Genomic DNA, 27,809 nt, shown 5'->3' on the forward strand with positions numbered 1-27,809 from the left:
ATTTCACATTACAAAAGTAGAAAAGAGAAAAATAAGAAATAGTTTAATGAATATCATTTGTACTGTATAACTATATCTAATATCAAGTTTTTCATACATATTGAATTTATATATCAATCGATACATATTACATTTTCAGCCGAATTAAAATTTTCCCTGCAATAAAAATCTCTTCAGTTAATACAGAGTGTATTAAGGCCATGTTCAGATATACACTATTAGTACGGAAAATTTACTGTACGTAATATGATTTTCAATACTGGCAATGTACTCTTAAACCGAGAAATTATATTTAATTGAACTTTTCTCCACCTCAGTTATCAATTAAAGTATTTTAATGTATACATCTCTGGTCAAAATTGAAAAGTTCTAGCTTATTCTCGCGTAAGAATTACTCGGCACTTTATGATTCTTCTTGAAAAGAATTAAAATCGTTACGTTTTTTTATTAGCTAAGTGTGGCTTTAAAGAAATGGCACCTTGTTTAAATACACCGCTGATACTCAGTGAACGCGAACGTAGGCTTGTTAGGCTATTTGTGGAACTACAACTGCTTAGACTAGTACTAGGTGTGAGATCAAAGATCGTTTGTACAGTAGATCTTGTGGATGAATAATCCGGGATCGATTCTATAATAAAGAGATAATTAATAAATTAATTTGATAGATTCCAAAGTTTTATAGTTTTAGAACTACATAATAACTTGTGCATTTACCTATTAAAGGTGTCTCGTCGTATAAGGAACCCTGTCTTTTATTACTGATAAAGGAATTTCTCGTGCTTTCAATGCTAGACACCCTTTGAATAACTTCCGCGGCATGTTTCCATCTCGAATGATCATTAATGTGTACCAATAAGAGCTTTGACCATTTTTGAGCTTCTTCCTTTGATTCGAATTTAATTGACAACAGTTTTTCCATACTGTTGCCAGAATTATTTATCAGAATTTCTTTTCCGGAAATTTTGGACGGTTGAATGATTGTTCTCTATACAAATGATAAAAAAAATTATTTAAATGAAATAATGAAGTGCAATTGTGTAAGAGATCTATAAGAAAAAATGTCAACTAACTTTATTAATAGGTATTATGTGTTCCGGATTTTGACCTTCTTCCGCATGCTTCTTTGATTCCCATATTTTTATGCAAAATCCTTGCAGACGTGCCCAATAATCTTGACTATCAATTTTCACGTTGCTAATGCACATTTCCTTATTAATGGATTCTGGCTGTACCGCCAATCGACAGCAAAAGTGACCGAAAAGCGGTAAGGAGTGATATTTGTTCTCTGAAGAAAGAATCATAATATAAGTATTTCGAGAAATTCGCCGAACTCTCGCACAACTTACCGATGCTATTAATAACAAGGTCGTGCGTGTGAGTATTATCATCCGTGTCGTCTAAGGTCAATTTAGCACGAGCTACTAAATCAAAGTACGGTCCACTGAAAAGAAAATATAGTCAAAACACTTATGAATGAAGCTCAATTAATTTATATATTTATGAAAGCAGAAACTCACGATTTGGCGGAACCGAATTCATCGCGAAGCGAAGCAGCGAGTTTCTTGCCGACGGTTTTCGAAATCGACGAGTGAATAGTTTTTTTAATTCTTCTCGGCGTGCTGGCAATACTTAAGTCCTCTTGCAAAACGTGGCTATAGACTTCTAAGATTAACTCAAACTCGGCTGGCACATTATTACTGAAAACAGATACAAAAATTGACAATTATAAAATTATTATGCATGTTCTTTAAGTAAGTAGCACGATTACGAATAACTTTAACTTGTTCTTGCCTCAAATTAGATTTAATATAAGGATGTATTAATCATCGGAACTTACAATAATAAGACATCGGGAAAACTGAGATCCGTATGAGCTCTATCAATAGGGCATAATAAGGAGGTGTCATGGATTTCTGTGCCCAATCGTGCTAAGCAAAATACAGCGAACCGACGATGATCACCGCGATTCTTGAAGTGATCGGAGTCTCTCCACATTAACGGTATCCTAAGATCCGAGATTGATAACTTTCCCGTACTTCTAGAAATACTGGAAACACACGCATTGACGTAATTATTACTAAATTATAAACTCTTTTTAATTGGATATCCATTCGTATAAGATGAACTATGAAGAAATGACAGCGACTCAAGACGATTTAAATTGTACTCACCGCAAATTTAGTAGATTTGTAATTTTTATTCTGTTTTAATATTTTGACTTATATTATGTAAATTAGAATTTGTGTTTAGTTATGCAATCAACATTGAAAAAGTCCTAGTATAAGGATAAAACGATTGTTGTTTAAAAGATTTGAAAGACTAAATATTAGCAATTAAAAACTAGCGTTGGCTCTTATATGTATAGCCCCTTGTTACTTTTATTATTGTATTACTAAATTGTCATGAACAAGAGATATATTGGATGTCTCTTCTTATTATTTCTACGACAAAACAAGCGCATGAACGAACCAGGATTGTTTAGAAGATTCACGACGGCGGCTTTGCAATTCCGCCATGTAAACCGACATCCTCTCGTTGGACGTAAGCAACGCTTTGGCGGCCTCCAAGCTCTGGGCGCGATGTTTCGCAGCCGCCAAAAGTCTCGCCGAGCCTTCTCTCATCTTGATTTCCACCTCGATCTTCTGCTCCAGGTCATGCTCCTGCAACATTATTCATGGTATTTTAGCAATCAATTCGCGCGTCATCGATTCAGCCATGAAAATCTCGTCGGAATAATCATTTGAATTTTAAATAGAGTTATTTCAAGAGACCATCAACTCGCATACTATGGTTGTAGGAAACGTAATTTTGCACCGGTATCTTTGCATGGTGCTGAATATACAGACGTAAAGAAAAAAAAGGAAGGAGCAACCGATAGTTACGATCGGAGAAAAATCGAAGTGTCAGCGATAAAATGAGTGGTTGGCCAGCACGTGGCCCCATCACGCGTTCATGGCATCAGGTTACATACCTAACGAAACGTCTTACACATTTTGCGAACGAATCGTTTTACTCATTTTACCGGTCTTCCTGAGAGGTCCGTAGACCGATTTGTAAAGCGTACAATTTAAAAACTCCGCGATTCCGAGTAGGGTATCTCGGAATTGTAGAGTTTTCAAATTGTGTACGTTTTCTAAGCATGTAAATATATAATCACGAAACTTCTCTTGATTGTCTGGACAATTGTCTGCGCTAAATCGATTATTTCTTCAAATTATTATTCAATCAAAATGTTGAAAATTGCGGCTTTACATATGCATTACGGCATTAACAGTTTATATTTATGTTTAGAATTGTGAAACTAATATTGTCACAGAAATAATAAATATAAATGTGAAGACTATAAGAGTCAACGCTAGTTACAAACATGCGTAATATTTTAATAATAAATTAATACAAAAAATTGGGACGTTTTAACTCAACTTTGAGTCATCTTCAGCCTATACCTCTTAAACATAACGCCGCTAATTTGAAATATTGCATCGCAAATCTATATCCAAATTTCCTGAATGTGGTCGGAGCAAACGTGGGACAATTTGACTGTTTGTTAAGGAGGTTCTCGCGCTACTTCCTAGTCAAAATAGACGGTTTATTCATAATAATATGTAAAACAATTAAAATAATGGAATAAAAAAGTTACTAACAATATTTTATGCCATTATATATAATTATTGTTAATTTTATGTTACTAAATATTTTCAAAATGACAAAATAAAAGTTGTAAGATGCTCATTTGATGTACACGCATCGTCCATTTGACATAAGTTTTTTTCATTGAAGAATATAAATTTCTTGTAAACTGTACGGTCAGTTTAAATAAAACTTTACGAGAACAAACTTAAGTGTTTACTTTATAATTATAACGATTTTTAAATTGCTGTCTTATAAGGAAGTGCCTCAATTTAAAAGAGAATAACTACAGAATAAGGTTATACCTCCAACTTGTAATGTAAAATTCTATAAATTTAGAATTAAATATCTTCAAAATGGTACGGTAAAAGTTAATGAAATTTTTTCTAGATATTATTGATATTATTAACTTTTGCATTACATGTATATTATAAACTTGTCTTATATTTCATCGAACGCGAGAACTTCCTTAAACTGATAAAACATGTTTTAATTATTCCGGAATGTTCAATCTTTTAAATTTTAATGTGTGACGAGAAAGAAATTTTCGACTTCATTTACAATGATTATTAACTGGTTGTGACCATTTTGGATTTTGTGAGCTTGAGTTTTTATAACCACTCAGCTTTGAAACTGTTGTTGGACAACATTTATTAATGTTGGAACACGGCTAGTCTCAACTACGGCTTGTCTCAACGTTTGTTCCATGATGACCACGTTCAGGAAATTTGGATATTGATTTGCGATGCAATATTTCAAATTAGCGACGTTATGTTTAAGAGGTATAAGGCTGAAGATGACTTAAAATTGAGTTGAAACGTCCTAATTTTTGGATTAATTTATTATTAAAATATTACGCATGTTTACAATGTTTACCAGCGTTGACTCCTATAGCCTTCACATTTATATTATTTTTGTATTAATAAAAGGAGTCTTTAACAATTAGTTTAATTTAATTATTATTAATATTGTCACATTAATTTGAAGAATAGTTTGAAGAAATCACCGATATAATGACGCACTGTCCAGACAATTAATTTCGACAGTATATACGTAGTAGTATATATACTGAGAAAAATATCGATCAGAAGTACGGTTATCTCAACTAAAAACTAGAATTCTAGAAGATTTAACCAGAAAATTCTGATTCGTCCATTTTTAATCAGAATTTCAATGACTCCAGCCAGATATTTTTGTCAATGTACATATATAGTATATAAATAGTAACCTGAGAGAACGTGGTTTTTTCGCTCGTCCGTTTCTGAGATTTCGACATGTAAAAAAGTGCAGTTTCGTCGCGTTTACGATAACCGATCGCGCACGACACGGGCCAGGTGAATGGAAATTCCACTTCAAGGCAAGAAACAAACTTCGCGAAAGCGTAAATAAATCGGCGCGGTTCTCGCGACGCTGGCTAGTAGCAGAACGCAGAAACGGACTGAAATAACGACTCTTCGGGGAAGTAGGCGAATGTACGAGGGGGTGACGTTCACCTCGACAAATTGGCTCGCTTGTGTGCTCCTCCTTCCTACCCTTGGAAAACCAACGCTAACATTACGGGATATCGATCCATGGCTAACGTTTTATAGTCAGCTTGCACGAGATCACCATTTGTTCCTATGAAACGTGCTGGGAAGAATCCTGTGTTCGGAGAAATAATTTTTCTAATTTTTTCTCTTATGCATATTAAATATTATATATCTTGATTATTTGACCGTTTGTTAAATCGACAAGACATGTTTTGGTTATTCCGGAATGTTCAATCTTTTAAAGTTTAATGTGTGACGAGAAAGAAATTTTCGAGTTCATTTACAATGATTATTAACTGATTGTGGCCGTTCTGGACTTTGCGAGCTTGAGTTCTTATAAGTATAATCACTCAGCTTTGAAATTGTTGTTGGACAACATTTAGTTGGAATACGGCCCATTGTCTCACGTTTGCTCCGTGACGACTACATTCGGGAAATTTGGATATTGATTTGCGATGCAATATTTCAAATTAACGGCGTTACGTTTAAGAGGTATAGGCTGAAGATGGCTCAAAATTGAGTTGAAACGTTCCAATTTGTTGTATTAATTTATCATTAAAATATTACGCATGTTTACAACAAGCATTGACTCCTATAGCCTCCACATCTATATTTATTATATTTGTATTATATATCTCTCTTATATAAAATGTATTCGACATATCTTATATATTATATAATATATATTAAATGTCAACTCTTCCTCTCCTGAGATTTTTCTCTCGTCGCATTATTAGCGCACGTCTGTTAATTCTTTGTGATGTCCGAATGAGGCGTATGATCCGAAAATAACGCACGCATCAGTAAAATCAATAATGCGAGAGATGATTCATTACGCGCATCGAGCGATTTCGTATTCCGCTAACGTTATCACGTGACACATCCTTATGCTTGGTATGGTCCGCGATGCAGTCTATCAAGAATATATCCACGTATATTCCGTCGTCTCGGATAGGAATTTTGCAACGACGCAAGGGCAACCGCGACCACATTTAATCCCTGACCTCTGTCGCCAATGCTGTAACGAGTCTTGATGAAACTCGAAGCGCGCGCCGTGCGACGAACGAGTTCACGTAAATATGATGTAATACAATTTGCGCGTGCGGGTGTATTATCTCTCTCGATTTTTCTCTCGGGAAAAGGATTTTTCCCTCGGGTACACTAGGACGCGCGCAGTACACATTAAGTAAGTACGCGTCGTCGACGTGAACAAAGCTTCGTCAGCGCGAAGCATTCTTCCCGTTCTGTTTGTATTGTATGTACGTAATCTCGTTTCGGTTTCCTTCGATCCCTCGTTGTTGTCCCTCATGTCCCTACGTGTTTCCCCTTCGATATCGCTTTCTCCCGCGTCGCCAGCACTTTCCCAACTGCTTGTCTGCCGAAAATAGTCGCCAGAAATCCAATACCCCGTGTGCAGTTGAGCCTGTAATGGTCACCGCACGCGACGCCCGTTCGTCTTCCTTTCACGCGTCAATCTCCTGAAGACGCAACAACTTCATGTCCGATATATCCGCGAGTCGTAAAACCAATGGGTATTAGATCGCTGGATCGAAATGAAACGGTAAGAGAGAGATATAGGTAACAGAAATGAGTAATAAATATTTGATACATCATAAAATTTTCACCAAGACCATCTATTTGCTGTACAGCAAATTATACCCGTTGATTTCGATTGAGATTTTAAATCTGTTCACAACGTTACCATCCGTATGTCTGACCGAAGTGATGTCCACACACGACGTCTAAAAATACGAACAACGAACGCGAGGAAATGTTGGCAGCCACTCACGTACAATAACTCAACTCCCCTTCGCACATATTTGACGTGAATTAAACATTCAAGGGTGACTTTGACTAAGCACCGATCAACTTAATCGACGATCAATTCAATCGACAGAATTGCTGTATAATTCGCTCTCTCTCTAATCTGATTTTTCTTCCCATGTGTTTAACGATAAAAAATTAATAATTCTATCCGACATAAGGCACTCTGAAAGGAAAGTGTTTCGTATTTATATAACTATACCTAACTGTATTGTAAAGTTATGTTTAGAAGCTCCATTTATATGTAATTATTATCCTCTAATATATAACAGTAATAATAATATTTATTTTCTACATACCAAGAAATACATTTAGTTGACATCCAAAATGATTATAAATTATTTTTTAATATCTAGAATTAAATATAATTATTACTAATATTACAGCATAGTAACTATAAAAGTGGAGCTTCCAATCATAATTATTTTACCATGCAATTATAGTCATAAATACAAAACATTTTTTTCTCATTGAAGCACTATTTCTCGACAGCATTTGTCATGTTACTCGCAGCTTGGTCGAAGTTATCTGCAATAATCGTCTGTTAAACAATTCATGAGGTTCGAAAACGAAAGGAGCGTTTCGCCACATTTTTAGAGATACGATATCTCTCATCCTCAGTGAAACAATCAGCAATGAATTTTCAGAGTCATCGAACATTAACAGTAACATTAATCGCGATCTTACCTTGGAGTTTCGTGCGATCTGTCGAACGTAATACAAATCCAAGTCTTGAAAAATGTCATTCTTTCCCGATAACGTCGGAGTCCTCGATCGCATGCGGATGTCCTCGGTGTTAACGACGTTACGCTCGTCGTTGAGCCGGTCCCTCGATTTGTTCGCATTCCGCGGATTCAATATCGCCAAATGTGGAAAGCAGGAGTTCATCTTTTTGTTTTCTTCTTTTTTTTCGATACGTTGCTACTCTTCGTTTGAGTCGTGTGTCGACCCACAGGTCAAATACACCAAGACTATTTCGATCTCGATAACTTGCAAACGAGATCGATATCGAAGGTGCATCGTCGCAGATCGGCAATCATGGATCGTCCAGGATTATGCTTCCGCCTCTCTCCTAGGGATATAAATTTCACGGTGTATAATGCCGTCGGGCAGCGAACAATTTTGCCCGGACCAGTCTCGCTGGTTTATTCCTCCGATGCCTTGACCCCGAAATCTTAAACAGACATAAAAGGAGAAAGAAGGCTATCTTCCGTTTTTTCCTTCAAAAGATTGGAGTCAAGGTAGACGAAGAGACGCCTCTTTCCTCCAAAATACTCCGTCCACTTCTGCCGTTCGGTACATGAGCGTTCTGTAAACTCTGACCTCTAAATTTTAGGCAAAACGACGACAAATATTTATTGTCATGCTATTGAACCTTCTGCTTGACGTTAGCTTGACCTCTTCTCTTCTCAAATACGAACGCGACAGGGTCGCACCAACAGCGATCACGTACGGCGACGTCGTGGTTTAGATCCGGTCATCCTACGTTTTTCCGTTAGCTACAAAATAAGCCGTGACGGCATTGCGCCTCCGCGCGGTGCGACAAACAAGAGGCAGCGAGGCACCGTTCTTGCCTCTCAACTCACTCGCCTCGTTGCCCGCTTCACCACCAAATTTACTTTTTCCCCGTTTCCGGTGGTAGGTCGTCTACGCCCAATAGTCTACGCCGTGATTCACCACCATTGAGTGGAAAAAGAACGCGGAACGTCGTCTTCTTCCTTGTTCACTTTCTCATACGGTTTCACGGATCCTCGTTGATTTTTCGAACAATGAGGTATTTTTTCTACGCCACGTGGGGTCCAGAACTGTCGTGCAAAAAGAGCGACAGTCGGTGGTGAGATTTAACAAAACCGCTTGCCGCACGACTAGATCGGACTAGAGACAGAAATTGCGCACACGGTAATTGATTAATCGAACAAAAATAATCTGCAGACGCGAGAAATGACGTATCTAGAGTCGCGAAGGAAAAACCAAGAGGGAGGAAAAGAGGCGAGAGGAGAACCGTCCCCAGGAGAAGCCGACTAATACTGAATGACGCTCGACGGCTCGACTCGACCATTCGGCACTGTGTAAGCAGTGTAAGCATCAACAGACGCACCACAGCGCTACGCACCAACGCACCAACGCACCACACGCGGCAAAATCTGCCAGGACGACCGACGACGGGCGAGAGGGGAGACCACCGGCGCTACCGACAATAGATTGAATGAGAGAGCGGGCCGAGTAGAGGGAGAAGGAGAGGATCGCCCACGCAGAGACAGCATCCGCTGACTTTTACGTTTTGTCGTGCGCGTTACAGCAATTATCAAGTAATTATCTATACGAAACAGCAACGCTGCTTATAGAAGTGTTACAAATTTATCAAATAATACTCGTGCCTCGGGTCTCATCACAGCATTTCGTTTCTCGCTCAAGCACTATTCAATTTGTTCACGTTCCTTGAAATTTTTGATAATTGTTGCATTTAAAACGAGATGTATTCGAGCGTTCGAGAGAGAGAAAAAGTCTGACTTTTATGTTTTGTCGCGCGCGTTGTAGCAATTATCAAGGAATTATCTATAATACGAAACAACAACGCTGCTTATAAAAGCGTTACAAATGTATCAAATAATACTACTGGTGTCTCGTGTCTCACACAACATCACAGCATCTCGTTTCTCGCTCAAGCACCAGTAGATTATGTTCACGTTTCTTAAAATCCTTGAAAATTGTTACATTTAAAACGAAATCTATTGAAGCGTTGAAGAGAGAGAAAAAGTTTAAATGCAAAAAGTACAAGCAATATGAATACTTATTATTTATAGTTGTCAATTGTTTCATTGTCGATAACCACGTGTGTAGGTAATTTCCATTTATATTGACACAATGTAATAAATAATAAATAGTATTCTGCAGCTATCAATTTATATTGAAATAATTTAGCAAATATTGAGATATTGAGATATAAAAAAGATCTGTTTTTTACAGCCGAACGGGTATTTAATTGCACTTAAAGTGAAATGTATATGTTTGGTACATGGCACAATAAGAAAAAATGAAAAAAATTCTAGTGCAGTCCAGAGAAGGAATAAAAAACAAACTTATCGTAATTAGTACTACAATTATATTTCTTTTTGGTCTAAGTGAAGACCTTATGTGAATGACATTAATTTTGCACCATTATAATTTTTTCAAATGTATAAATACAGGGTGTCTCGTTAATCCACCAGGCATAACCTATTAGTTTACATCACTCGTTCGTCAATCACGTCTTTAGAGCGACTAGTGAATTTGGCGAAATAATCTAAGTCATCTGTTGAGTCCCCTGCGAGTATTGAATCAGGAAAATTTCCACGAGGTAAAACGCAAAGTAGTTTTTTAAAGACGAATCAACGGATGCGCCGGTCACGAGATCGTGACATTCTGGTGACGATCCGTCGGTTTGAACTCACCGCATGACTTCTGGCATATCTGAGACTCTCCCGTCTGCGAACCCTCGTCTGATAGTCGTTCAGGCAGCACAAATAATTGTTCTCCTTGTAGCAGACGTTGTTCAACGACCTGCGCAGTCATTTCGAATTTCTTGGCGGCGAGAGGCGAGAAAACGCATCGTGATTATCGTGAATGCCGACGTCGGCGCCATTTGTGAATTGGCGGATTTTCATGGACCGAGATTCGAACGGCGAAATTCACGGTCTCTTCCAAATTATAGAAAAAACGGAGCATTTATGATTACGCAAACGCAACTCGTAAGTTCGATGCCTCCACGGCACGTGTTTTTTCGGAACGTTACGAAATATTAAAGTTAAGTTTCGGATCACGTAACGTTGGAAATTAGGTCGAAGGGAATGACGAGAAGTAACAGGTGTGTACACACTATACACAGATGCGACATATATGTGCATACACATACACTCTCCTTTAGAGAGTGAATGAATATTTAGAATCTCAATCGTTTGGAGTGTATGAACTAAAATCTGATTAATTTACCAAACATAATGTCTATATTATTTTGTTAACGTGGATTGTTTTATTAATTTTTTGAAGAAACATTACAACAGAAAGATTAGGTTAAGGAAATAGTTAGAAATTTTTTTTAAATTCAGTTGGTGAATTGAATCAATTATTCAATTATTCCTGTTTCTATCATTGTAGATTAATTTTAATCTAGGTTCAACTTTATATAGTCATCTTTTTCCAGTTTTACGAATTAAAAAAAGATGCAAAACAAATTGAACTGAGAGTTCAAATTAACATTGGAACATAGAAACGGGCATTAAAATTCATCGGATTTGGTCAAGCCACCCCCCGTTTTACAGCTGACAAAATAATAAATTCGCACAAGAGAGTGAAATTCTTAAAAAAGTGTATTTAAATAATACAATATAGGTTATCATAATGTTAATTATTGATCGTACTAGTTTGACAGACTAGTACTGTTAAAAATGCCAATTGAAATGACTTAAATTGCGAGCGCGCGTACGCGATATTACTAAAACTAAGTTAGGCATTTTCAATAAATTGATAATATATTTCATAAGCAAGATATAATAGCTACAATATATCATACACAATAATGGAAAATGTCAAATTTAGCCACAAGTGTAAATATCAGTGCACTAAGGAGCCATTTATTTTTTGTCTTTGTCTTTCTCCTTCTCTTTTTCTTTCTCTTTCTCTTTGTCTTTATTTTGTTGTAACGATCCAACGGCTTGGCGTACGGCTTCAGAATGAGGATCCACACCTGGTAAGTTCTCCAGGACCGATTGCAGAAAAGCAGGATCAGACATGACGGCTGCGTAATCCTCTTCCACGTCCATCGCTTCTTCTTTTTGTGATTCCAATTCTTCTATATAACGAATGCAAATAATAAGACATTAGGCAATGATTATTGTGAATTTATATACAACCGTTATACATTTATCCAGAAATATTGTATATTATTCAAAATATCAAATAATTTAATGCTAAAATAGCAGCCTAAAAAAATCCGAGTTTTAATTAACAAGTATTAATTAGTATTATAAAATCGGATTTTACTAGCGTTTGTACAACATTTTATGTCAAGAGTTAACAACTACGAATGTTATTAAACCCAATTATTGATGATATGTAAGTGTAGTTAATATATTATATAGGTATAATAAATTATACGTTAAGTTATCTATTAGAAACTTACGCTGATCTTGCATGGACATTTGCATAGCAAAAGCAATTTGTTCTTCTTCCGTCATGTTAGTAAAGTCCGGCACGTTGCTTCTGCTTGGAGCAGTATTATCACTAGCGGCAGTAGAGTCGTCTGCACCTTCAAGGGACATGGCGAGGGCACGTTTTAACATAGCTTCTTCATTGGGAGCTTCCTTTATAGTTTCCGATTGTTTATTCGCGGCAGTCTCATTAGCCTGCGCGCGACGCGCCTCATCTTCTTGACGTTGCCGTTGCTCCTCCATAGAAACACGCAAAGCCTGAATCATACGAAACATACAAAATTAGAGGGAAAAGAAATTCTCAGTAAAACGCAGATACTGACCAACGCCAGCTCGGGATCTTCATTTGGATCGACTCCGAATTCAAACGCGGCACCGCTCATGCCGGCTGCACCCATTCCATCTTCACCTTGAATTATAGGAGAAGAAATCAGGGCGTCTGATAAATGCGGACCCGGTGGAACAGTGACGAGATGACTTCCGGTGCCGTCCTTGCCATTCAATGCATTAACGAAGGCAGTTAGTACGTCGTTGTTAATGCTTTCTTCGCCAAAACTTATGACATCAACGTTTACTTTTTCCTTTTTCAGACGTTTCGCTAACTTGACCAATTCCTTCTCGTCGATATCTATTGGACTTCCGATAAATGCAACGATGCGCATTTTGTGATTTTTGCCTTGTCGATGTTTCAATGCTAACTGTAAGTTTTACAGTCTTTAGTACATACTTGACTACAGACTCAGTTATAAAACTAAAGGTATGTTTTTCAAAGAATATTTTCAATTTAATAAGTTGGAATAAAACAAATTATATTTATTTCATTCCAACTTATTGGAACAGTGTACAACAGTTGAGAGAGTCAATCATGAAATAAGGTAAAAATTATAAAAGTGAACAAATTTAAAATTTTACAATTTCATTAGCACTTAGTGAATGTATTCACTTTTGTAATTTTCATCTTGTTTCATGATATATAATCGATCCTTAGAAAATTTTTCAAAAAAGAACAGATCTTGTATCAATGTCCATATTCAGACCTTGTACTTAAGGCTTCCTTAAATTTATCTTTAGATGCTCAATAGCCAATGAAATAATTCATAGAGCATCTAAAGATAAATTTAAGAAAGCCTTAAATATAAAGTCTGATTATGAATACAGACATAAATAATATGTACTTACATGGGCGATTCTAATGCCTGTGATGAGAGCTAACTTTCCGTTTGGTTGAACCTGATGGAGTTTGGATAGTATTCTGCCGACATCGCTTGTGAGCGTCGCCAGTACTTCCACACTAGAAAGACAAAGATTTATATTCATATTTACCTCACCATATATAAACTTTTACATTTGTGATAATCGCAGATATGTGAATCACTACTCAGCGTACTTAGCGAGAGTTATGAGGCCAACATTGTTTTCTGGATTCGAGCGAGTCTTGGAGTGACACACCAAGTTGACGGCATCTTGCTGCGCTTGTAGCCGGGTAGGTACGAAATCCCCATTTCTCATATAATCGCTATTATCGACGCTGTAAAACGTTGAGATCACGGGGCTTTAGTTCGAGCATATGCGATATTTATAAACGAACGCGAACATTTCGGAGGTGCTTGATTGTCTGAGATTGTGTCAACGTCATTGTCACTACGCTAACCTCAAAATTGCAAACAAATCGGTCGAACGTGTCAAATTAAGTCACAGCGAAAATATATCGTTCGTGGAGCGAACGAACTTCGCAAATTTATTAGAGATATTATGAATAACGACGTTAAAAAATTGCGATTTCCTATAAAATGCTAGACTCACCATATCATCGTACTTTCCAGCACCATGTTGGATGGATTGACTGGCTCAATCGACGCAAGGTGGCGCGAGATGCGACGCGGCAATCCAATTTCTACCGACTCACGATTTACACCAATTTGCACATTGCGCACGTGCGTATTTATTTAAAGTTTAAAGGGCGACCTCTTACCACGAGCATTCTTCAAACTCCGATTAATTTAATTGGCAATTAGTCCAATCGGCACGATTTCCTGAAACAAATTTAAAATTTCTAATTGCTAAAATACCTTATTTAAAATTTTTTATTAGAACTTTTAATTGAAATTGCTTTATTTAAACATGGCCATCAAATTGTAAATCTTCTGAAAAATCCTCCTCTTGTGTCTTTTGCGTCGTCGCAAACTAAGGTCTACGCATTCCGCTTAATTAATATCAACTAAAATGATATAGCATTAATGTTATAATTCTGCATTCTCAATATTATATTCCGGTAAAATATTTTTCATGCATGAATATGTATAAATACCTATGTATAAATTAACATACATAAACACGTATAAATATTCATAAACATATGTAGTTATGTATGAAACATGTCCGTGCATTCATACTCATCCCTCTTTCTTTTGTAAAATTACTTTTTAGTGTAATAAAAATAATAATAATAATGATACAAAAACATCAAAAACAATTAAAGAGATAATTTTCACATTGTTCGTTGTAGAAAAAAATTAAATTTGGAGAAATGTAAAAAAATTGTTCACAATTATGTCTAATTTTATATATAATTATATATGAACAATTTTTTTTACATCTCTCTAAATTTGATTTTTTTCAAAAACGAATAGCACGAAAATTATTCTTTTAATTATTTTTAATGTTTTTTCACTTTATTATTATTATTTCTATTACACTAAAAAGTAATTTTACAAAAGAAAAAAGGATGTATAAACATGTATAGACATATTTCATATTATATACATTATATAGGATGTTTCATTTTAAGTGATATGGTCGATTATCTCGCGAATCGATGATTTTATTGAAAAATTTTTCGAACGAAAGTTGCATGGCTTGAAGGGGGACACATGTGATGGAAATGTGGACTTGATCTTGAGTGACCTTGTCAAAATTAGGTCAAAGTCATTAATGTTTTTTTAAAAGGAAACCCCTATTTTTTATAATATTATTCTTGTAGCTTATCTCGAGAGTTTTCCAAAACACTATAATAAAGTTACTTTTCGTTAAGTACTTTTCGAGTTATGGAGGTTGAAAGTTACAGTATCGCCGGCGTTATCCATGTATCTCATTTGTTAATCGGCCGGATCAGTGATCGGTCTTGCCTTAGTTGGCCGGATCAGTGATTGCCTTATAACTTAACAAGTACTTAACTTTATTATAGTGTTTTGGAAAGCTCATGGCCGAATCAGTGATTGCCTTATAACTTAACAAGTACTTAACTTTATTATAGTGTTTTGGAAAGCTCTCGAGATAAGCTACAAGAATATGTAATAAAAAAATAGGGGTTTCTATTTAAAAAAACATTAATGACCTTGATCTAATTTTGACAAGGTTAAGTCTACATTTCCATCATGTGTCCCCCTTCAAGCCACGCAACTTTCGTTCGAAAAATTTTTCAATAAAATCATCGATTCGCGAGATAATCGACCATATCACTTAAAATGAAATACCCTATATATACAAAAGTGTAATTTGCTTTTATTGTGTAAAATATATCGTATTTTATATGGAAAATTACGTAAATAACAGGATATTTTGAATATTTTCTGTAATCTAAATTTTAGTAATGTTATACGTAATATAACAGTATTTTTTCGCGTATTGCTATTAAATGTATAATAATACATAATGCGAAATGTATTGTTATATTATCATTCGTATAACTACACAGCCACATTGTAATTGTACTTCCACAATTCCACAATCTGCTTAGTTACAAATCAAGAAATTATTTTTATTTGCATATTGCAAATTTTCAAACGCGAGGACGTTTACAACTACTATAGTGAGTCTCAAAATTACTCATTATAATAATTGTAATTTTACACAAAAATTTTTTACAATGTACAACATGCGATAAAAAAATTTTTTAAGAATTTTTTACATAAAAATCAAAGTCATCTTAAATTTTTTAAATAGCACCATACAATTTTTTTCCATAATATTGTAAGGATCTTTAAATCAAATTTAAATCATCGAAATGTCACTTATTTTATTGATACTTAATATCAAATTTGCAGCATTACACATTCTTTAAATAAGGATTTATTATATATATTTCTTAATAAAATAAAAAGTTATGAAAAAATTACGAATTTTTTAATATTGTATTTGAAAAAGTGCAAAAATTGTATTCTCCTCTCTCTCTCTCTCTCTCTCTCTTTATTTTCTCCCCCTGTAATATTATAAGGATGCTTATTAATTTAAAAAATGGTCTCATAATAAAAATCGGTTTTTATTATACAAAAAAGCAACAAAGAAAAAAAATTTCTCCGGCCAGATTCCGCCTAGGACATAATTACGTCGCAGTGTTCGAGAAGGTGTAGGTGGACGAGAAAGTTGGCGAGGACGGCGGCGTGCGATCGTAGTTCAACGCGAGCGTCGAATACCTTGGCGCCTCGTCCATGAGAACGGCCTGCTCGTACGTGGGTGGCAGATCTTCTCGTGATCTTGATGGCAACGCCATCAGCTTCCTCGCTTGCCTCCTCTCGTCCAAAATCCGCATTATGATCACGATCGGCCCCACCAGCAGCATGATCGCGCCGATAGACACTAAAGCGACGGCTGTCGTCGCGATGTTTTCGTTCACGCGAGAGAATTTTACGTTGCTTTTGTCTTTCCTGATGGTAAATTGATCCTGATCGGCCTCCGTACCGAGAGTGGACGACGTTTCGTGTACTGTGGCTCGTGTCGCGTTTCCTACGAGATCGAGATCCTCATCCTCCTCCTCCTCCACCTCATCCTCATCCTCATCCTCCTCCTCCTCCTCCTCCCTCAAAACCGATCCCGCAGTTTTGGATTCTGAATAATCCGAGGTTGAAGTGATATCTTCTTCCGCGTGGATGTTATTTGAGACTTGGTTGCCGAGAATATGCTCCCTATCTCGGGCTATTCTCGAGATTTTGTTCGTTACATCTTTATCTTCGGTCGTCGGAACTGCGAGAGGATCCGCGAGAAAGAGCGTAGATGGTTGCTTTTCCGAAAAAATCTCGGATGCGTCCTTTAATCGTTCATTTTTAATTGCGCTTAATCCAGAAAGATTCGTATCATCATTCAGAGATGATGATCTATCCAAGTCCATCTGAATTATCTCCACGTTCTTGTCGATTGGTTGTTGCTGAGTGGATAGATCATATTCGTGTCTCGTAGACGAGACGACGGACTCCAAACCGGTCGGGAGATCTACCTGTGGAAAGGTATAAAGAGCATGTTATGTATATATGCGTGTGGGCAATTTTATATAAGTAGAGATAATTGCGATTACACAATACAAAAACTATATATGTGTATACAAACTATGCATGTAATTATTATTAATTGATAATAATTTAATTATTATTATATAATTATTTTATTAACAATCATATCAAAATATAATAATATGATAATTGATAATGGAGATTAGTAATAATCATTATAAACAATTATTTTATGTATACATTAAATAAATACATATATATTAGTAAGATGAATATAATAGACCTTGATAATATATATAATAATTATACAATATAATTATTAATAATGGAGATTAATAATTATTATTAATGCAATTATTGTGTATATATATATATGTATAATGATTATTTATATAATCATTATTTAGCAGAAAATTACCTCCATTACCTCGACAACATTGCTGGTTTCCAAGATTTTCCTATGCAATGTGCTGACGCCTCTGTGAAGAAGAATGATGCCAACAGCGTTCCAGGTGACCAGCTGTAATATAATAATTACTCTCGAGGCCCATCTGTTTGTTCTCGAGGTGAGGGACATTGCGGTAACATCACATCGGTTATTAGTCGAAAGTCAAAGGCGCGACACCTTTTCGCACACCTGCTCCGAAGTGTCCCGTGGTTAGCTAAGCGACATTTTCGTCGTTATACATATTCGCGTACGAGGGCTCAGAGTGACCGTAGGCGGTGGGCATGCGACGTATGTACACGGGATATCAATGCCGCGGATACCGGCGGAATTTAACAATTTCGTCATTTATTCGTGCCGAGATATTAAACACGTTATAGTCTCTCTTAATATTGTTTCGCGACACGACACGCCGTTCCCGTGGCACGAAAATAAATTCGTCAAATCTCGTATCTATTCTTGTTTCATATAAACAACTCGTCGTTTCAGATGCAACGTTAATGCGAGAGCCGTGAATCCGTGAAGCACAAAACTGGCGCCTGTAAAAACAAATATCGTATAAATTAATCACTTTACTTTTGGGCGACGCTTTATTCAGCTGGATGTCGATCGCCAATTTTATTTACGGAGGCAAATTTCAAAAGTAGGCTTTGCACGCGCGGAGGATATAGGTATATCATTCTCGAGGACACTTTTTAATTCAAATGCATTAAAGCGCATCGAGGAAGCGCTCCGAGTCACATATTATGACGAATTGTGACGGAAGTATCGGAGTGAAAGAGAGAGGAGGAAGTACGGAAACTTTTTTTGTTTAACGTTACTATATATTGGTTGACGACTTGAAGCAGTCGTCGTCCTCGGCGCGGCACGATTGCGACTTATTTGCTCGGTTATACGCGATGGGTCGCGGCGGGCAGTAACGAATGACTCATTTCCACTACCTTGCGCCGTCCCGTTAGACTGTATGTATGTTTCATGCGATACACGAGACAGCCCATGGGCGTAAACGAAAAAAATACTGACGTTCTTGCACTTAAGCGTCATGATAATTATTAAGTAGCGTTTTAGTTGAGTACTATATTCGGCACACTTTTTGCACCGAAAATAGTCGGAATGCATTTGCTAGTAAAAGCGGCTACAGTATTTTTTACTTCACGTTAAATCGTAACGAAACGCCGTTTATTATTTGCATTCAGAATATTATAATAGGCGGCAAACATTAATGTCTGCAGAATATCATACATATAATAGTATATAAGGTTAATTAATATGTCCGTTTCTACCATTGTAGAGTAACTTTAATCTCAATTTAACTTATTTTTATCTTTATTCTACTTTTAAAAATTATACCTAAAAAAGATATAGAGATGAGTAAATAAAACCCAAAATTAAATTAAGTTAAATTGATAGAAATGGGTCTCTCACTAAAGTATTACAAATAAAAAATATTAAATCTTAATAAAAACTCTTGAAACATAATTGTGAGAATTACGTAGGAGAATACGAGACCCTCGGAATAGAAACGCAATTGTTAATGACGACAATAGGCGTCTAGCAATTTACACAATTTTTTAAATAAGAATAATTTAGACAGATTGCTGTCGCATACATACAGGTAGATTACTGCTATTCCCATTATATTTAAATTGGATACTATTGTGAACGTCTCGTTATATGAAAAAGATGTCTTTTTAGAACCAATAAAAAGAAAAAGACTTTGTTATTGTCAAAAAACGCTAAAGACGAGTGGAGGCGAGCCAAGACAAGCGTAGAGACCCTATAGACAAGCGCGGTTGATGGCGTCATCTAGCGAAAAAAAACGCAAGTAGTAACAATCGGCGCTATATTCAGTCATGTCAGAAGCGGATAACTTCGTGCTGGTGACCCGTCGTGGAAAACGTCGTAACGGAAGAAGGAATTTAAGTGGAAACGCTCCGCCGAGCGTGATCGTAGAACAGGACTGTGAGATCGATCGCGAGCTTCTTCTTCGGTAAGCTATGCCACGGTTGCGTCTCGTCCTCATTTAATTTTAACCTAACCCTAACCTAACGCACACCGCGATCTACGTTGAATCTGGTTGATTCTAATCACAATCACGTTTCTTTTACGGCGACTTTCAGCACGTTAGACAAGGCGGTAGTCGAAATCAGGGACACGTCGTTTACCAAGTTCGTTTTTAGCCGGCTGTCAGAGTCCCTAGCCGTTTTAGGCTCCAACAGTATTTCCGAGATAATCTGCTACGGGTTAGGACAGTTCTCGCAGTATAGATCGTCAAGATGCCAATTGGCGCTCCTGCTATGTTTGAAGGCGCGATACGAGCCAGTTCGCGTACACGTGTACGACCCGGCGTTTTACTCCGAGGAAGTGCAAACTTTGCGTACATTGGGATTAGAGGTCATAGAGACAAACGAGGAAGGCAAGCGTGTCGTCCAGCGAGATAGGACCACCTTCGTGTACATGCCGCACTGCTCGCGGCAGCTGACCAATAATTTCCTCTATGCGAATTGGGGTGATGGACTGAGCAGTTGCATCCTGCTGGCCAACAGTCTTTCAGATACCGTCGACAATTCCTTATATAAGGACGTATTGAATACAGCGGGCTACATATTACGCATTCGACCTTATGTTACAGAGATTCGATTGGAAAATTCCTTCGTGTACGAGGAAGTTTTCAACGACCTTAACATTCATATCTTTACCAGACAAAACCTGCTTAAAGTCCCAGCAGATTTCTGGAGCCCTAAAGAGGAACCGCAGTATTTAACGAAAGACGTTGAATTCGTTACAGCCGTGCAGTGACAAATGACATTTGATACATCGTAATTATCTTTAGTTCTTACAGAGCTATTTGTGTAACAAAATGTAATTCTTGTTTCTCAATAGTTGAACAATTAATTATTCCAATTTGCTTTTAGAATACAACGGCAATGAATAGTAATATTAAAATTGTCCGTTCTCTCGTGCAAGAGCTGCGTCGAGTTTCACAGACTAAAAATACGAAAGAGAACGCAATGTTACATTATGTCATGGAACAAGCACATGCCCATAAAGAAACCTCTGAAGTTTTATGTAAAGCGCGAGAAGAATTAAAGAATTTAGCAGAGATGTATCTTTGCTACTTGAAGTCTCAGCAAGCATGTAAGGATATTCATAAACAATACGGTGGTAAAGGTGAACGTAGCATAAAGGAAACTGCGGATCTCGTAGGTTTTAAATTACCTCATGATCCAAAATAAAATTTATGGATCAAAATAGAAATTTTTTAACTATTGTTAGTGATACGAGTATTTGTACTTTGTACTATACCTATCTGTATTTATTGTACTTCCATAAAGATAATTTAAATAGTAAATTTTATTAAAGATAAAACCGTGTAATTTTATTTCATGTATATCACATCTTTGTACATCTCTATTATTTATATCTAAATATTACTGTAGCAAATTTATTTCATTGAATTTCGGTACTTGTTATTGATTCATAAGACTTATATCAGAATTGGATATCCCTTATATATTTGATATTAGTCGAGTGTTAGAATATAAAAGTATAAAAATATATTTTAAAAATATAGGGAAAATAGTACATATGCTAACAATAACATTTTTAGTATTAAAAATGTGTTTAAAATAATCTTATCTTATAATGTAATTTGTAAACATACATTGTAATGTCAAGGATTATTAATTTACGAATATTCCTTGCGTATACATTTTGCGATCGTTGACAACTGCATATTGCTTGTACCTTCGTAAATCGTGCCGATCTTGGAATCCCTAAAATATTTCTCCTGAGGAAAATCGGTTGTAAATCCAACACCTCCCATAAAGTCTATGCACTTTGCGGTGACACGTAACGCAGTTTCTATAAATATCATATATATTGGCTTTCATTATATATAGCCTTGAGTTTAAAGTAAATTAAAAATTAGCAAGTTATATACCAGATGCAATTAATTTAGCCATAGCCGCTTCTTTCATAACATCTTTTTTAGCATCTACCAATCTAGCTGCGTTGTAAACCAACAATCTGGCGCATTCTAAATCAGTTACTGTTTGAGCTATTTGATGTTGCATCGACTGAAAACAGATTATTTTTTAGATCTTAAGTATATATGGACGTTTCGTTCGTAGAATAATGAGCATACTTGGAATGAGAAAACGTCCTTTCCAAATTGCTTCCTTTCCAACGTGTATGGTATAGTTGCATCCAAACATCCTTGTGCTATTCCAATCATTTGAGCGCCAATGCCTACTCTACCTTCATTCAGAAAACCAGCCGCATACTTATATCCGTGTCCAAACTCGCCCAAAATATTGCTTTCAGGTACCTAGAAAAAAAATACGAGTTATAGTAATAGATGTATTTATATATTGTAAGAAAAAGTCTGTTCTTTGTCGCAACTTGTTCTTTATACACTGGACCACACTGAAACTTAATGTCTCGGTTTCGTTAAACTTTAAATATAGGGAAGACTGAAATATATCTATTTCACTTTAAGTACAAATGTAAGTACGTTAGTTCAGCCACAAAAAGAAACCAGATCCAATAACTACATGCGTGCATGAATTTAAAAAAAAATTTTTTATACATACTCTGACGTTATCAAAATGGATCATACAAGTTCCAGATGCCTTGATGCCCAGCTTGTCTTCAGGTTTAGCTACAGTCAAACCGGGCGTATCGCGATCCACGAAGAAAGTTGTAATGCCGCGGTATCCCTATTTAATTAAAAAAGCGTTACGTGGTTACATTAATGATTCCGTGTTTCTTCTTTACATAATATATAAAATTTTGCTCACCGCGGATGGATCTGCATTGGCGAAAACTAAGAACACTCCCGCGATATCGGAATTTGAGATCCACATCTTTGTTCCATTGATTACATAATAGCTGCCATCTTTTTTCGCTTCAGTTTTAAGAGCAAACGCATCCGATCCGGAATTAGGTTCTGTCAAGCAAAAGCTACCAGCCTAAAAAAAAAAGATATCAGTCGTGTATATTTTGTTCTGTCCAAGTAGAACAACAAGCCATCATTTTGATGTTATTTTGACATTATTGTGACTTAGTTGTTCTACTTGGGTGTTTTCCTATTTATGCATCAGTAATGAAAGCGTGACAGACGTACATATTTTTGTGCTAATTTAGGCAGATATTTCTCTTTGTGTTCCTTAGATGCAACTTTGATGATCAGTGAGTTTATCAAAGTGTTGTGAATGTCAACGAGAGCAGCTACAGCTCCGTCGACTTTCGCGACTTCTTCGACGGTTAAAATTGTGCTCATAAAATTGCAACCTGCACCTCCGTAATCTGTTGGAGTTTCTAGACCCATCAACTGAAATTTTAAAAGCCGAAGTCAAGTTTAACATGTTAAAATACTATATTTCTTTATTATATCAATTTATATATTCAATTTAAAGAGAAAATTATGCACACATTTATTAGAATATTATGACACTATCTTTAACAACGCAGTATGTTTTCTTCTATTGTCCGTTTTACTACGTTATGTGATTGACTGTGTCAGTCACACACGAGACTTCGTTTTTCAAAGAATAACGGTTGAACAAATCGGTAATGTATTGCAAGGTTGATATTATACCTTTATTGAATGATACTTTATAAAATTCTATAGAATTAAATAAGTAAAGCGCCAAATACGGTTGAGGCTGGATCTAGGTGTCTTATTTTTATGTAAATTTTAAATACATTTCATTTTTATAAATTGCGCACTAATTACCGTCGAATTTGAAACGTAATCGCAAATTAAAACGAAAATATTAAAATCAAATTAAATTGATCATCAATTTAATAAGGATGCTGATAAGCATCTTAAAAATCTACAAAGAATTTACTGAGCAAGATATCACATGGTCGGGGTGATGTTTTTCGCAAGTTCTCTCTCTCTCTTCGCAAGTTTTTAAGATGTTTATTAGCGTCATTATTAAATCGACAATCAATTTAATTTGTGATTTTAATATTTCAGCTTCAGTTTGGGATTGTGTTTCAAATACGACAGTAATTGACTAAAATTACTTTGTATAAAAATTAAAAATGATAGATGTATTTAAAATTTACATAAAAATATTATTAGGCATCAAAAGGCATTTAGCCTTCATATTTGGCGTTCTCTTTACTCAATAATAGCGATCTAGTGCAATTTTTTAATTATTGTCTATAGAATTAATTTTTTCCTTCTAACAAGAACGTAACAAGACATTTTTCAAGGTTGACTTTATTCAAGTACCGTTCACGTAAAACAAAAAAAAAACGCGTAAAACAAAAAATCGCATAAAACAAAAATCGCGTAAAACAAAAACCTAATTCTTTGTTTTTCATATTTACATCATATTTGCATTTTTACATTTCAGAAGAAAAAATCGGTCTTACGATCTACATAAAACAAAGATATCGTTAAAATAAATTTCCTCACTGGGAGTGTGAGAACTTGTATAAAGATTACCTTTATATGTGTAGAATAAGTAATATTTTTAATGTATGTACATGTGAATGATAAGAGATATTTTCACGCAATATACGATAAAGTATCTTTATTTTCGAACAGCTCATAATGAAGGAGCTTGTCTTCTTTTCCGACTTTTCTTATTTATTATGTGTACGTCACTTTTACGCGATTAATAGTCTAAACATGTTTTTGCAATCTTGTCGACATTATTACATTTATGCAATATTCTTGGCCGGATAAACATAATTTTTAGTAGAATTAGTGTAAATATATTTTGTTTATCGAAATTTGTAATAAATCAAAGAGAGCTTTCTAGATAAGAAATTTTTTGTTAAAATCAATTGATGCGTATACAGAGAATATCTTAGATTTTATTAGATAATCCACATTATGCCAACGAAAACAAAATATTATTTATAAGTTCAATTTGAGGCTAATATGAGCAAATGTACACGCATTCGTGATAAATCATTCATGTTAAAAAAAATTTCAGGAACATCGTCAGAAAAGTATAATCAATTTTTTTTATATCTTTCTTATTCGTAAAAGTTAGAATATCTATTTTTTTCTGTTAATATTCACGCGAGACAAACGCACAAGTGGCGAAACCGGTACATACATAGATATAAATTACGACCACTTCAATGACTTTAATACGTTCATTTGAATGCCCATTTGAACTCCTTATAGCCCCATGTCTACCGTGTTCTCCTCTATTTAATATTGCTTACATACTGAGAATATATTCTTCTCTATCTGATTTTTAAATTTAATTAGAATTTTTTTTAATCGTATATATAATATATACGATCATATAGTATAAAAGTACGAGCACAAAGGAAACAGATTTTCTACTTTCCAACAACTACAGTCAAGTTTTCTATTTACTGTTCAACACATGTTTACTGTATCTTTTTCGCCTATATCAATCCGCTTTCCATATCAGAAAGCGGAAAATCTGCTTCCTGCTTGTATCCTCATGAAATGTATAACTCATGAATGTATAATCTAAACGAAAATATTTTTATGTTTCATAGATCGCGAATGTAAATATTAAACTCCAAGAAATACATTAAAACGTTAATGTTATCTATATTATCATATGTTATCTATATTATCGTATGTTATATTAATACTATAACTTTAACAAAGCACTTATGCTGGTGTTTTTACATAAAATATTTTCCTTATATTGTTTTATTCATAGCATATACTAGCACAGATGATAAGACATAGGATATCTTATATACTCTTTAATTGATATGAAAATCTAAACTTTAAATAATTGTTTATTCTATTCCAAACTTACGCCATTTTCGAATAGCACCTTTAAAACACCGTTATCTATTTTCCCCTCCTTTTCCATTTTTCGTACAACTGGAGCGATCTCCTCCTTAGCTAGTTTAGCAACTGAAAGTATATAAAATTTAAAAAAAAAACGATATATGAATTGAAATATGAAGATATATAGCAAGATAGTAAACAGGTTTTTTATACATCGACTGCAATCTCGTTTACTTCTGACAGGATGAGAGGTTAAGACACTTACCGGTTTCTTTCATCATAAGTTCATCATCCGTAAATTGTGTCAAAGGGCCTGGATGGTGATTGAGTCTTGATGCACATAAATGTACTTTTCGCGTTCGCATCAGCCTTTGCGGTATCTGCAAAACGTGTACGTTTTCATTCTAAATATCGCTTCGTTTAATTATGTGTCGTGTAGAAAAAATATATTTGTTATAATCATATATTAAAGAATGGATTTTTTGTTCTGTCTGTTCTAAAGACAAACGTGATAGCAGAAAATTAATGTGTTCAGTCAGTTTAATGTTATGTTATGTTATATAAAGTTCAAATGTTATGACATGTTATTTAACTTTAGGAGTAGGACATAGCGCGTGTTCAATTATATAAACTGAACGTATTCAACAAAAGAATAAACGGTTGATTATTCCATATATTACATAACGTATAAAAACATACGTGTAATGTACGAAGTAGTAAGGAAAATAAAATACTCTTTTCTGATTGTTGTTTTTATCTTTGATTCGTCAATGCTAGAAAATGCAACCGAATATTTGATTTGACAAACTGGTGAAATATTAAACGGCAAAAAATATTGATAATTTAAACACGAACCGATAATAAAGAAAAAATAATTTTACAACTGTAGATATAGATAAGCTAGAAACATGTGCATATTTGTTTCTCTTCTAAGTTTATACAAAAAATTTTCTATATAATACGTAAACACATATAAAATTTACATAAAATTCTCCGGCATTTTGGTATATTTTATGAGTAATGTATAGTAAATTAATTGAAGAAATTAATCTACTCATTGCGATTATGAACACTACAAAATGCTTTGTAGAAAAAGAAATACAAGTAAATTTGAGCAACTGATGATCATGAGCGGATAAATTATTATATGTAAAATAGCATATAATATGGTACAAATAAGCAATCACATGTTCCGAGTTGAAATTTTGGATTTGATCGTTTCGAAAAAAAAAAAAAAGCAAAACGGTTCAGTTTTAAAAAATTCACTAAATTTAATGGAACAAAGAGAGGGCTATGCGTGCTCACGTACTTCGCGAAAGGCTGATCTTAAAACGGATGCATTCATCGTTCGTGTAGCGTCTTCCTCGGAAGGATCTTTGAAGATACGAAGAATTGATGTGGAGTATGCTGTTCACAGTCCGGAGGCTGAGTTAATACTGAGCGGGATAATTTGTTGTACGTCAGACCGACCTCCTTGTCGCCTCCTTGCCGGTCGAGCGAAGTCAATCGGGACTGATTGAACATAAAGTGATCAGTGAACAGTTTCCTAAACGGTTTAAACGTTTATACATACGCAGTAGCTACACAAAAATATAACTTTTATTTAAACATCGCACGTACCGCAAAGTGTTTATGTTTGGAAAAGTTCTTTTAGATATTTACAATAATGGCTGCTAATTTTATACTTCTGGCTTTGCTAGATGATAATGTTATAGAGAGAAATATAGTGAGACATTTTGTCGAAGAATTACAAAATGAATTACCAAATAATCTTTATGCGAGACGTGGTATACGCTGGAAAAATGAAAATTATGGAATCTATAAAATATAATTACATAACTTTATAAAGAGACAGAAAAAAGCAAAATAAATCCAAATAACACAAAGTTCAAAATTCAGATTATAAAATGTTTTTGAGGCAACTCAAAAATTTAAAAAAAATAATTATGAAAATAAAATTGTACAATTAATAAAAAAACACAAATATTTAGTAGATGAAGATATACATCGCAAAATCAGACATTAAAAGATCAAATGAAACAAATAATTCAATATTTTATTTTATTTAACCTAACTTTAGACTTTGTTGTCTGGGAAGATTAACCTTCCGCAGACTAACCTGTTTTCCACTTAAACAAAAGTTGGTCACTGTAATTTTCAGAAGTTAAAAATTTGGACTCTATAAATCTAAAAAAGAAAAAGTTATACTGTTATCCTAAATTG

At 35.1% G+C, this 27,809-nt stretch overlaps 6 protein-coding genes across 9 annotated transcripts; 2 read left to right on the forward strand and 4 right to left on the reverse strand.

Moving 5' to 3' along the window:
- LOC108724024 (rhotekin) lies at positions 1-9,360 on the reverse strand. Its single transcript, XM_018450144.1, has 9 exons — positions 8,359-9,360; positions 7,671-8,157; positions 2,470-2,660; positions 1,838-2,047; positions 1,518-1,697; positions 1,347-1,441; positions 1,071-1,285; positions 715-985; positions 1-628 (listed from the first exon to the last, which is right to left on the reverse strand). Exons 2-9 carry the CDS (start codon positions 7,869-7,871, stop codon positions 435-437), a joined length of 1,557 nt encoding a protein of 518 aa, XP_018305646.1. The 5' UTR covers positions 7,872-8,157; positions 8,359-9,360; the 3' UTR covers positions 1-434.
- LOC108724025 (short/branched chain specific acyl-CoA dehydrogenase, mitochondrial) lies at positions 4,055-27,031 on the reverse strand. Its single transcript, XM_018450146.1, has 10 exons — positions 26,896-27,031; positions 25,852-25,966; positions 25,612-25,712; positions 22,965-23,171; positions 22,639-22,809; positions 22,432-22,557; positions 21,984-22,166; positions 21,780-21,915; positions 21,501-21,700; positions 4,055-4,065 (listed from the first exon to the last, which is right to left on the reverse strand). The coding sequence occupies exons 1-9, from the start codon at positions 26,929-26,931 to the stop codon at positions 21,525-21,527; spliced, it is 1,251 nt and encodes a 416-aa protein (XP_018305648.1). The 5' UTR covers positions 26,932-27,031; the 3' UTR covers positions 4,055-4,065; positions 21,501-21,524.
- Positions 11,404-14,070, reverse strand: Rpn10 (regulatory particle non-ATPase 10). The gene is made up of 6 exons (XM_018450157.1): positions 13,973-14,070; positions 13,557-13,697; positions 13,349-13,460; positions 12,493-12,867; positions 12,142-12,427; positions 11,404-11,811 (listed from the first exon to the last, which is right to left on the reverse strand). The coding sequence occupies exons 1-6, from the start codon at positions 13,996-13,998 to the stop codon at positions 11,594-11,596; spliced, it is 1,158 nt and encodes a 385-aa protein (XP_018305659.1). The 5' UTR covers positions 13,999-14,070; the 3' UTR covers positions 11,404-11,593.
- On the reverse strand, positions 16,423-19,013 carry LOC108724026 (uncharacterized). 4 transcript variants are annotated; one of them, XM_018450148.1, is made up of 3 exons: positions 18,658-19,013; positions 17,810-18,375; positions 16,423-17,378 (listed from the first exon to the last, which is right to left on the reverse strand). In XM_018450148.1, the coding sequence occupies exons 2-3, from the start codon at positions 17,966-17,968 to the stop codon at positions 16,491-16,493; spliced, it is 1,047 nt and encodes a 348-aa protein (XP_018305650.1). In that variant the 5' UTR covers positions 17,969-18,375; positions 18,658-19,013; the 3' UTR covers positions 16,423-16,490. The 4 variants fall into 4 exon arrangements, with proteins under 4 accessions (XP_018305650.1, XP_018305649.1, XP_018305652.1 ...); XM_018450150.1 differs by having other exon boundaries at positions 16,424-16,907; positions 16,956-17,378; positions 17,810-19,011; XM_018450147.1 differs by having other exon boundaries at positions 17,810-19,013.
- LOC108724027 (SRR1-like protein) lies at positions 19,632-20,831 on the forward strand. The gene is made up of 3 exons (XM_018450151.1): positions 19,632-19,826; positions 19,957-20,655; positions 20,752-20,831. The coding sequence occupies exons 1-2, from the start codon at positions 19,690-19,692 to the stop codon at positions 20,633-20,635; spliced, it is 816 nt and encodes a 271-aa protein (XP_018305653.1). The 5' UTR covers positions 19,632-19,689; the 3' UTR covers positions 20,636-20,655; positions 20,752-20,831.
- Positions 20,758-21,200, forward strand: LOC108724032 (UPF0562 protein C7orf55). The gene has a single exon (XM_018450163.1). It carries the CDS (start codon positions 20,764-20,766, stop codon positions 21,070-21,072), a length of 309 nt encoding a protein of 102 aa, XP_018305665.1. The 5' UTR covers positions 20,758-20,763; the 3' UTR covers positions 21,073-21,200.
- Positions 27,032-27,809: the final 778 nt, after the last annotated feature.

Source organism: Mycetomoellerius zeteki, unplaced genomic scaffold (genome assembly GCF_001594055.1).
Source record: "Mycetomoellerius zeteki isolate Tzet28-1 unplaced genomic scaffold, Tzet1.0 scaffold267, whole genome shotgun sequence".
Classification (NCBI taxonomy): domain Eukaryota; kingdom Metazoa; phylum Arthropoda; class Insecta; order Hymenoptera; family Formicidae; genus Mycetomoellerius; species Mycetomoellerius zeteki.

What these genes read in the sequence shown, in the direction of transcription:
- LOC108724027 (XM_018450151.1), top strand. Translation starts at nt 19,690, where the DNA reads ATGTCAGAAGCGGATAACTTCGTGCTGGTGACCCGTCGTGGAAAACGT. An exon ending in GATCGCGAGCTTCTTCTTCG is followed by an intron (nt 19,827 to 19,956) that starts GTAAGCTATGCC and finishes GGCGACTTTCAG; the next exon opens with CACGTTAGACAAGGCGGTAG.
- Rpn10 (XM_018450157.1), bottom strand. Translation starts at nt 13,998, where the DNA reads ATGGTGCTGGAAAGTACGATGATATG. An exon ending in CTGGAAAGTACGATGATATG is followed by an intron (nt 13,698 to 13,972) that starts GTGAGTCTAGCA and finishes AACGTTTTACAG; the next exon opens with CGTCGATAATAGCGATTATA. An exon ending in CAGGCATTAGAATCGCCCAT is followed by an intron (nt 12,868 to 13,348) that starts GTAAGTACATAT and finishes TAAAACTTACAG; the next exon opens with TTAGCATTGAAACATCGACA.
- LOC108724024 (XM_018450144.1), bottom strand. Translation starts at nt 7,871, where the DNA reads ATGAACTCCTGCTTTCCACATTTGGCGATATTGAATCCGCGGAATGCG. An exon ending in AGATCGCACGAAACTCCAAG is followed by an intron (nt 2,661 to 7,670) that starts GTAAGATCGCGA and finishes ATAATGTTGCAG; the next exon opens with GAGCATGACCTGGAGCAGAA. An exon ending in CCTTGTTATTAATAGCATCG is followed by an intron (nt 1,286 to 1,346) that starts GTAAGTTGTGCG and finishes TTCTTTCTTCAG; the next exon opens with AGAACAAATATCACTCCTTA.
- LOC108724026 (XM_018450148.1), bottom strand. Translation starts at nt 17,968, where the DNA reads ATGTCCCTCACCTCGAGAACAAACAGATGGGCCTCGAGAGTAATTATT. An exon ending in ATGTTGTCGAGGTAATGGAG is followed by an intron (nt 17,379 to 17,809) that starts GTAATTTTCTGC and finishes ACCTTTCCACAG; the next exon opens with GTAGATCTCCCGACCGGTTT.
- LOC108724025 (XM_018450146.1), bottom strand. Translation starts at nt 26,931, where the DNA reads ATGAATGCATCCGTTTTAAGATCAGCCTTTCGCGAA. An exon ending in AGGTGCTATTCGAAAATGGC is followed by an intron (nt 23,172 to 25,611) that starts GTAAGTTTGGAA and finishes TTAAAATTTCAG; the next exon opens with TTGATGGGTCTAGAAACTCC. An exon ending in TCCATTTTGATAACGTCAGA is followed by an intron (nt 22,167 to 22,431) that starts GTATGTATAAAA and finishes TTTTTTTTCTAG; the next exon opens with GTACCTGAAAGCAATATTTT.
- LOC108724032 (XM_018450163.1), top strand. Translation starts at nt 20,764, where the DNA reads ATGAATAGTAATATTAAAATTGTCCGTTCTCTCGTGCAAGAGCTGCGT.